The 10,006-nt window shown below is 66.6% G+C and overlaps 1 protein-coding gene across 1 annotated transcript in view; it reads right to left on the bottom strand.

Annotated features, from left to right (window-relative positions):
* Window positions 1–1,649: 1,649 nt before the first annotated feature.
* The window catches only part of CROCC2 (ciliary rootlet coiled-coil, rootletin family member 2), a 51,372-nt gene continuing 43,015 nt past the window's right edge, over window positions 1,650–10,006 (bottom strand). Inside the window, exons 31-32 of the mRNA XM_053655173.1 lie at window positions 5,790–5,939; window positions 1,650–2,364 (exon numbers count right to left, since the gene is read on the bottom strand). Of these exons, the coding sequence (XP_053511148.1) occupies window positions 2,278–2,364; window positions 5,790–5,939 (237 nt within the window). The 3' untranslated portion in view covers window positions 1,650–2,277. The remainder of the gene's footprint in view (window positions 2,365–5,789; window positions 5,940–10,006) is intronic.

The following is a 10,006-nucleotide window of genomic DNA, read 5'->3' as shown; positions in this document are numbered from 1 at the left end:
TGCTCACTGCTGCTTCAGTTCAGGAAGACGGGGCAGCGTTGGAAGCACTTCGAGCCAGAGGGTCTGCAGGGAGAGGCGGTAGACGGGCTACCGGTGGGCTCAGGTGGGGCACTCCCGCCCTGGGGTGAAGACAGCCCCCCCCACCCCGCCTTCTGCGGGAAGCCAGGCGGGCTCCCTGGTTCAAGGGCAGACGCTCCCATTCCTGGCTGGTGCCTGACAGCCCGGGACAGCCCAGGTGGGCCCAGGCCGCAGGAGACCGGGGCCACCCCTGCTTCGCAGCCAATGAAGTTGCGCTCCGTTCAGGAAAACTGGCGATGTAATAATGTTGGATGCGGGCCATTGAAAAGCGCATTCGAAGCAGTAGATGCAGTGCAAGGCCACAGCCCCGAGCCCTCGGGGCGGGGTGGGGGGCGGGGGGGCTCTGGCCGCACTGCAGCGTCCGCAGGTGAGGTGCCAGCGGCCCCGGCCTGGCTGGCCTCCTCCGTCCTGCTCGCTCGCTGCCTCCCCAGCGGTGGCCCAGCCAGGACTCTGGGGGCTGGGCCGGTCCCTCAGAGCGGTCACACTCCCGTGGTCCTGGGGCCTCGCTGCCTTCCGCCTGCGGGGGCCATGCTTCAGGACGGCCCTCTGCCCTCCCGCTCCCTCCGGACGTGAGCCCCTCCCACTGTGGCTGCAGGCTGGTCCTCTGACACCTGGGAAGACTGGTGCCCCACACCTGGCGGGGCCCAGTGCCACGGCAGCCACGGGGTGATGGGGCGTCTGGCGTCAGCCCGGGCCATACCTTGTGTGGCACTCACCATAACAGCCCTCTGGGGCGGGTTCGCCCCGAGTTACAGAGGAGAAAGAGGAGGCCAGGGAGCCAGCCTGGCCTTGCGGGGCTGCAGAGGGACCCGCCAGGCCTCCACGGAGGGGAGGGGAGGTGACCTGACTCCGCTCTCCAGTTTCCGGCCCCTTCCCCCCATCCCGCCCCCACCCCAGCAGAAGGCCCACAGGGGAAGGGCACACCTGGTGTTCAAGGGTGGCAGAGGCCACCGAATGCCAGGCCCTGGCCGTCCCTGTTCGGGGGAACACTCCCCAGGAGTGGGGTGCACAGACCTGCAGGGCTGCTACTCGCCCCAGCTGGGCGAATATCAGGGTGCACACACGCCCCACTGACTGTCCTTTGCCCCAAGCAGCCATCGCCGAGGGCCACCTCTGTCCCCCCTGAGCCTGTGCTGAGCTTCGGATCCTCCTCAGCGCAGTGCCGACCGTTGAAGAAGCTCTTTCCAGCAGTCACTCTTGTCAGTTTTCAACATGTGGTCACTGCACTCCTATGTCCAACCAGAAAACAAGCCGGATCCGTCTCGAAAGAGACAGAAGACAGCCAGACTCGTGGGCCGCAGCCTACTGTGACCATGATGGGGGACTTTCTGAGCGTGCGTCCCTTCCCGCCCCCGTCCTTGAGGGTATGACGGGGTTCCCAGATGAGCTGGGCCCACAGGGACCTCGGTGCTGAGCCAGTCACTCACAGAAGCAAGGAGGCCATTTGCCGAGGACACGACCACTCCGACCAGCGTTAACGGGGGAATGAGGAAAACCACCGGCAGGTGGACCACTGACGCTGCCCCGTCTCGGGGGGGGGGCCGATCCCAGGGACCGGCCCGGGCCACAGGCTGGGAAAGTGGGAGCCTGTGCAAGCCTGACTGTTACACCCTGCGCCTCCCCGGCCAGTGAGTGAGTCACGGGGAAGACTGAGTCATTTCCAGCCACCTGCCACCGTGACAGACCTGCAGTTCCTGGATCCGGAAGGTTCCGCAGGCTCTGGACGTGGGAGGTGGGGCTGGGCCTCGTGGGACATTCTGTTTTTGGCTCCGGCCGGTGGAAATGTTTTCCACGTGTTTCCCCGTGTTTACAGAGCCAAGGGCACGGATGCAGCCGTTGGCCGAGAAAGCCGGCCTGGCGGGGCCTGGCCACCAGGGTCTACTCCGATCAGCATGTCCAGGTGGGGACCTGGTGTGGCTGGGGTTGCTGCTTGGTGGGAGCACCCACAGGAGCCGTCCAGCGGCAGCGAACACCCGAGTCACGGGCCAGGGGAGCTCGGCGGTCGAGGACCAGGAGAGGCCTGGGGGTGAGCGTGGCCTGGGCTGCCCGCGGCCTTGGCCCCTCTGCCAGCACCGGGCCCGCCCTGTGCAGCGGGGTCCCCTGAGCCACACGAGTGCCGCTTCCCCGGCCGTGCTCCGCCCCGGCTGGTCAGGGTGCGTGCTCGGCCCCGTCAGCCCTGGCGGGGGCCGCCCGCAGGGCTCACTTCTTGGCTGGGGTGGCCTGGTGGAGGCGGGCCTGTCGCTGCCGCGGCACTTTCTGGTCCAGCTGCTCCTTCCTGCTGGCCACCTGGGGACGGACGAGAGCTCCGGTGGCTGGTCCTGGGCCAGCGCCCCCAGAGCCCTGTCGCAGGAGGGGCTGGGGGCCCCGTCTCCCTGGGAGTTGATGTGCTCAGGACCCCCTTCCATTCAGGCCGTGAACTTGCTCAGTGTGATAAGGAATCAACAGCTCGGTGGGTCAGGGACACTAGCTTGGGGGTGACACTGGGCGGTGACGTCACCTCTGGGTCTTGGTTTCCTTGCCACATGCCCGAGGCTCTGTCACATCGTGTCACTGCCTTGTCCCCCACATGCTGCTCTCCCCTCCTGACTCCGAAGGACGGTGCAGGGGTCATGTCTGCTGGTCACGGTCTGGACAGGTCCCAGGCAGCCATCTCTGAGCAAGGGACCATCCTCACCGCCTCTCCTTGCGGGCGGTGATGGGGGCAGAGGGTGGTGGCCCGCCCTGGAGACCTGCCCAGCCTCTCGCTGAGTGAGGCTCTTGGCGGGGAGTGGGGGAGGGGCAGCAGTGCTGAGACCCAGGGCTGGCAGGCCCGCCGCTCCCCTGCCTCTGCCCCCGATGCTGCCCCACCTGCCCCTCCAGCACCTTCACCCGCCCCTGGTGGGCCCGCCCCGGCCAGGTCTTGCTGGTGCTGGTCAGCCAGCTCCCGGGGCTGCTGGGCGAGGGCCTGGAGCAGCTCCGATGTCCAGACCTGGGTGAGAACTCGGGCACCTCACTGCCCCTGGGGGTCTCCATCCTGTCATCCTGCCCTCACCTGGCCCAGGACTGGCAAGTGGGCCGGGGCCTCATTTGGGCGAGAGTCCCACCCGAGGTCCTGCAGGGCAGACTCGCGTCCGTTTTAACGGCACTACCCTGGCTCCCGCAGGTGCCACAGGCTGGGTCTGGCTGCCTCCTACCTGCTGCAGGTTCTTTTTCTGGGGGTGGAGGTTCCGTCCAGCGGAAAAGGGGAGATTCCACCCCTCCCCCCACACAGGGAGCAGCCTGGCCCTGCTCAGCCGGGCTCCCCACTCTCTTCCCACTCTGCCCCCTGCGCCAGCTCACAAGGTCCCCTGACCAGGCACCACTCCCAGGTGTGGCCGGTCAGACGCCACTGTGGTCTGGGGCGGCGTCTGTGCATCTGTCCTTGTGCTCTGAGACAGAGGCTGGCCCAGCGGCTCCTCCCCTCGCCCTGACCGGTCCTGCTCCGGCTGCGGGAGCGGAGCCTAGAGCGGCAGCTGACGGTGGTCGGACCGGCCTTCTCTCGGGTGACCATGCAGGTGCCTCTGGGAAGGGCCCTGGGTCCCCAGAGCACTGGTGGGGTGGGGTCAGGGCGCTGCCCGGGCCAGGACCTCCAGCCCCACCAGGGACACCGACAGCTGAGCCGGGACGGAAGCCGAAGGGAACGGGGCCAAGTCGCCATCTGCTTCAGAGCTGTCCTCAGCGGGGCCTCTCGGCTGCCCTCCCTGCCTTGTGGGGCCCGGCACCCTGTGTCCACCCGAACACACAGCACCCGGTCCTATCAAGTGACCTGTTGTGTCACTGTCCCCACCATCTGTCCTTAGAGCTGCCAGTGGCCTGAGCGGAGCCCCCTTCTTTGCCGCTCCCCCCACCCACCTGCCGCTTGCGGGCACAGGGCAGGAGGAGTGGGCTGGGGTCCGACACCCAGTGCCAGGAGGCAGCGCTCTGGCTGGGGCCCCATCTGCCCCCGGGGGAGCCCTTTGGAGGAAGGAACTGAGCCCCGGACGCTGGTGCTGCTGGGCACCGGCTCCTGCTTCTCGGGCACCAGCCTGCCAGCAGCTGGGCCCAGGCCCTCCGCCCCTGCAGGGTCGTATCTGGGGCCACGGGGGCCCCCAATCAGGGAGGGCCATGTGGGGAGAAACTGTGGGGTCGGTGGTCAGAGCACCACAGAAGCAAGGGCTCCCTCCTCCTCCAGGACTGCGAGAAACACACCCTCCGCCGAGCAAGGGAGTCCTGCCCCTGAAGCCCCCACAGATGGTCCTGGCAGCGCGTGTGAAACAGAGAGAAGTGGGTCCAAAGCAAACACTCGGCCGCGGCCGGGCTTCCCCTCCTGAGACACCGGGACGGGGTTTGTGGGTTTGCAGCCCCCACAGCCGACCTCCTGGAGCTCATTAGCCGCGCCTGCCTGCCCCCACCGGGGTTCCGGAGCTCAGCGCTGGGCCTGCCCTGCAGGAGGAGCGAGGGGTCCTGGTGACTGTGCCCTGCTGGCCGCCCTCCTTCCTGGATGGGCAGGTGGCCTGGGGTGGGCTGAGGGCTGTCCAGTGATTGTCCTGACCTACGCGGGACTCTGCCCCCATCCAGAACCCAATCCTGTCCCCAGGGTCCCTGCCCCCAACCCCGACTTGGCCACTCCCCTCTGGAAAGCCCTCCCGTCCCTGAGTCTCCCGCAGCTGAATGGTGTGGGCCTGGTGGCCAGGGCCTGCCTGGCACTGGGGACAGACCCCCCCCCTGGGGGCCGTGTGTGCTCGGCGCACAGGCAGCCATCACCCCCAACCTGTCCCCGGGACCCCGGCTGCTGCTGGTCCGGCCTGTCCCCGACAGGACTGAACAGCGCCTTCCTGCCCAGCAGCGTGGCCTGCACCTCTCCCAGGGCCCTGCCCGCCCCTTCCTCTCCTCCCTGGGTCCCATGCGCCCTGTGGGCACCTTTCTGCTCAGAGTCCGAGCGCCAGGCACTCACACCGCCGGCCAGTGGGGCGGAGCCCTTGGGCCGCACTGCCCAGACCAGAGGAGCCTGCCCCGCCGGGGCGCCAGTCTTCACAGGGCTCGGTGGGCAGGTGGCCCAGTGACAAGCCCAGGGATCCCCTGGACCTGAGGGGGCCCCTGCAATGTCTGTGGGGGCGACACTTAACACTGCCTCCCCCACCTGCTCTGAGCAGCTGGCCACCGCTGCCTGGAACAGCTGGGTGTGGCAGGCACCTGGATCTCCCTGCACAGGTGAGCCCCGCCCAGGGCCAGTGCCGCTGTGGGAGGGATGGCAGCTGTGTGGGTGTCTGTGCCCAGTCGGCAGGCGCTCGTCCCTGAGCCCCTCCCCGGTCTGGGCCCCAACTCTGCTTCGGATCCCTGCCCTGGGGGACAGGCAGCGACCCTCCGCCCGGACGCGGCCCAGGCGTGCTCACAGAGGCTCTGGGCCACCCCCTGCTAGGTCTCCTGGGCAGCAGGACACACGTGCAGGGCTTCAGCCTGGCACGGGACCCCTGACCCCTCTCTAGGGACCACCCGTCGGAGTCTGTGTCCAAGCCGGGTGTGTGCAAAGCATCCTGAGCTCCCCCTGCGGGCGGCCCCCTCGGGCAGGGAGAGGGTCATATGGGGGAGGGAACCCTCCTCGGTTCCTGGTCTGTCGGCGGGGCCTCGGGCGGTGCCTGGACACTGGGACCCCTGCTCACGCCCTGGGGATGACTCCGTGAAGGGGTGCGGGGCCTGCCGTCTGGGGCTCTCACCTGCCGAGGGGCCCCCAGAGCTCTCTCCGCCGCCGGGCACCTGCGCTCCAGGCCAGGGACCTGGCCTTCCAGCAGGTGACTCTTCTGGGCGGGGCCCTGGCTGTGTGTCCTGCTCGCGTCCAGGGCCCAGTGTAGCACGTCCAGCTGCTCCTGGGGAAGGGGACGTGGGTGTCTGCGTGTGGCCCGCAGCAGGTGGCTGGGGTGCAAGGTGGCATGACTGGCCATGTGTCCCGTGCACAGACCGGCGGTCTGGGTGCAGCCTCGGGGGTCCCAGTTCTGTGCTGTGGCCCAAGTGGCCTCAAAGACACACCTGGTGCCCCTTCGCTGCCTCCAGACTTGGAACGAAGGCCAGAGTCCCTCTGAGCCCTTGGAGCCTGACAGGCTCGGGCCCTGCGCGGCGGCACCGCACCCCAGCCATTACTCCCCCGCCTCAGGGCTGTGCCCGCTGCCCAGCCCTGGACCCCCACCTTGAGCCCTGCTCAGCCCTGAGCCCAGTGGATGGCTCTGGGCCCCACACAGACACTACTCACACCAGCGGCCCTGCCCTGCCCCGTCACCCCTCTGCTCAGAGCCTTCTTGTCCCCTGGGCCTCTAGCCACCCCTCGGGGGTCCCCGGGGACCTCTCGTGAGTTCTATACAGGCTCCGTTGTGAGGAACTTGGGTTGGCCTGGGACCCAGCACGGCTCTGAGAGGTGGGCAGGTCTCCAGCTGGGATCTCCCACACGTTCCGTGGAAGAGGTGGCCAGTGCCTCCGATTGGGTGGGGTCTGATGTCGGACAGAGTGGCTGGACTCTGGCGGGGGGTAGAGGGGCCTGGAGGGGCCGTGCTGGGAGCTCCCAGGCACGGGCTGCGGGTGGTCCCAGACCCACTCACCTGACAGAAAAGTAGGTGGGGGGGCGTGTTTGGGGGTGAAGGTTTGGGGTTCGGTGTTGAGGGGTCTCAGGAGTCACGGAACTCGGGGACAGTGTGGCTCTGGAGGCTAGAGAAGGGGAGGCAGGGGCCCCACCACACGGACATCGGGCGGAGGGACGGAGGAGATGGCTGTGCAGGGGGGGCGCTGGTGGACATCGGGGGGACGGGCCGGTCCCTCTGTGGGGTGCCCCAAGGGGTCAGGGGGCACAGGCCTGGAAAGGACCAGTTGCACGGGACCAGGCACTGCCGGTGCCTCGGTGAGTGTGGGCGAGGGTGCGGGGGTGGTGAGAGGGAGACAGGGCACAGAGTCGGGGTGGGGCCTGAGGGTGGGGGCCCCCGGGAGCCCCAGCGGTCGTGTTCCGGGGGTGGGGTTTGAGGGGACACAACCCGTTGAGTCCCGCCTCTCACTTTGTTGTCATTGCCGGCGCTGACGCCGAGGGCTGCTGGAGGGGCTGGAGACGGCGGAGCCCCGGACACACTTTAGTACTTGGTGAGAGGAAAGGGAGGAGGGCCATGCCTGTCCCTGAAACGGTGACATTTCACCCTCCCTTGCAACTTTGAACATCACAATTTTCTGTTCGTACGCCTTTTCCAGCAGAAAAGCAGAGGCTTCCTTCAACTATGGTTCGAGCGCTCCCTGGCCCTGCACCGGGGCCGGACCACTCCCATGGGGCACCGGGCCCAGCTTCTGCCGTCACACTGAACAGCACTGGCCGCGTCACATCTGCTGTGTTGCGCTGCTTCTGAGTCCTGGTCCGGCACGAGATGGGCGCTGGCCAAGCAAGCCGCACAGCCAGGTTCACTCTGAGGGTCCCCGTGGCCACCGGAAAGTGCGACCCCGGCCCCTGCCCAGCCTCGAGCGTTGGCCCCTGTGGCTCCAACCTGGGGGCCGGGTGGGGAGGAGATGGGCTCGGGCCGGGGCCTCGGTCTCCCCATCTGTGGCACAGGGCGGTGCAGCCTCACAGGGTTATTGTCCGTGGGTCCGGAGCCAGGAGGAGGGTGGGAGGGGCCGCTGTGAACTGAGGGGGCTGCGGGAGGAAGCTCGGAAAGCACCTTGCGCCCCCACGGTGGGCGGGTCTCAGCAAGCAGCCTGCAGTGCCATGAGGAGGAGGAGACCCTGGCCAGTGCATCCTCTAGGCCCCGGGGGTCGGGTCCTCAGCCTGACACCTTTTCAGCCGCTTGAGACACGTGTCCACCCATCGCCGCGGGTTCCACACTCCGGCCAGTCCCAGGACACAGGGAGCCCAGGGCCGCTCGGAGAGAAGGGGCGTGGAGTCCCTCACTTTGCACGGTGAGCCGCGGCGGCCCAGCCGGGGGCCCGGTGCGGGTTAGCGGAAGATGGCCCCTCCGCCGCGCTGGCCTCCCTGTGCAGCCGGTGCTGCCGCTCCCGCCGCCACCACACTGGTGTCTAATTGGTTGTGACCCTCCATTCTTCTCCGTGCACTCGGCAGTCAGCTTGGCTGGTCTGCCTCCAAACGCAGGGACCAAAGCCGACCAAGAAAGCAAGAGGTAAACACCCGACAAATCAGGAAGCCGAGCCCGACTCCGTTGGGAGCCGATCACGGGACCCACAGCACCCGGGCCACAGTGGAATCTTCCTCACAGAAGCAACCACCACCCTTGAACTAAAGGAGAAATAAAAACGAAGCTGCTAGAAAACGGGTAGAAAGGAAAAGAACTCTCATCGGAAAGCCACGGCTCCCGCAGCAAACCGCACCCGGGGACACCGACACTTGCAAGCGAGAGAGAATGTGCGGACAGAGGCACACAGCTTAGTCACCGTCGGAAATCAGAACGACAACGACCCGAAGAGGGTGCTGAAGAAGATGCAGCTGGAAGGAAAACAGAGACGGAATCGAGAACAGACGGAAGCTGATTCTCCGAAAGACCGGGAGGAGAGGCAGACTGCCGGCCTGCGGGACTCGGGGAAGCAAACTGAACCCCCACAACAGCTCTAACTGCAGACGTGACCACGGTGACGGCAGAGGTGGGCGGCGGCCAGGTGCCAACAGCTGACCCACGCCGGGGCGGCGAACTGGAGACGAGCCGAAATGGGACAGAGCCGGAGGGGAGTGCACCCGGGTGTCAGAGGGCGTGAGGGTGCCGGCGAGTTCACCCTGAGCCTCTAAAATGCTGAACGCTTAGACTATTCGGATCACTCCAGGTGATGGAAAAAGATGCCTCACGGATTCACTTCGAGAAGGGAAGGTCATCTTAACAAAAGAGGCCGATGCAGACGACACCCCAAAGCGGTGCCGAGACAGATCGTGGACCTGTGCCCAGGAGGCCGAGGGCTCCCTGGCTTTGCTTCCAGAACCCGGGGACTGAGTTCAGTCCGGGCCTGGGGGAGCATTGTCAGGAGGGGCGGGGTGGGGCGGGGCCGGCACTGGGGCAGGTCCAGGTGCCAGGAGGTCACTGTGCCCTGGCTCCGCGTCAGGGTCGGGGGCGGGATGCAGGGCTGGGTCCTCACGCCCGGGCTCCCTCTGCACTGTGGCTCCAGTGAATCCCCGGAGACGGGAGGGCTTTGCTCTCAAACAAGAATCTTACTGTTTGCATAGCACAGCCTACCATTTAATTAGAAAAATATGTTTTTAATTAGCTTTCTCTTGACAAACACATTGGCTTATGCAGAACGGAGAGAAGCCCAGTTCGCGGACGTGCCGCATGCCGACCTTGCTCTGGCTCACGGTGCGGGGAGGGTCCTGCAGCGGCTCGGCCACACTCGCGTCCGCCTGGGTTTGCCGGAGACCCAGGCGAGGCTCCACCCGCCCCCCACGCCACTGCAACGGCCAGCAGGTCACAGAACTCGGGGTGACCTCCCCTGGACCTGGAGAGTAGGGCTTCTGGGAGAGGAGAAGCGGTCAGAGCAAGCTGGCCTACAAATAAAAGAAATGGCAATTGCCAGAATTCTCGAAAAATTTGACATGATACTGATAGATTCTAGTGTACACACTTCCCTAAAAGATTGAATGAATTCTCAATCAAGCAGAAAAACGAGAATGGGCCCAGGAGGTCTGAACGGCACCCGGAAGTGCCCGCAGCACCCACGCATGAAGACCCCAGGTGGAAACCACTGGTGCCCTGGGACCCCGGCTTCAGGGCCAGGCCGGAGGGGCTGCGGGATGTGGAGGGGAGGCCCCTGGGGGCCAGGACCAAGGCGGCCCCCTCCCACCTCGCTCAGGGAACGGAGCAGCTGGCCCCCCACAGCCCCCACAGCCCAGACTAGAACTTCTCTCTGCCTTTCGTCTGGGCCTGACATTTCAGGGTCACACGGAGCCCCCGAGGGATCCTCTCCCTCTCTGAAG

This window comes from Artibeus jamaicensis, unplaced genomic scaffold, assembly GCF_021234435.1.
Source record: "Artibeus jamaicensis isolate MK-2021 breed Jamaican fruit bat unplaced genomic scaffold, CSHL_Jam_final contig_944, whole genome shotgun sequence".
Classification (NCBI taxonomy): domain Eukaryota; kingdom Metazoa; phylum Chordata; class Mammalia; order Chiroptera; family Phyllostomidae; genus Artibeus; species Artibeus jamaicensis.
The sequence above is the reverse complement of the archived record's forward strand: the minus strand, read 5'-3'. Positions and strand labels throughout refer to the sequence as shown.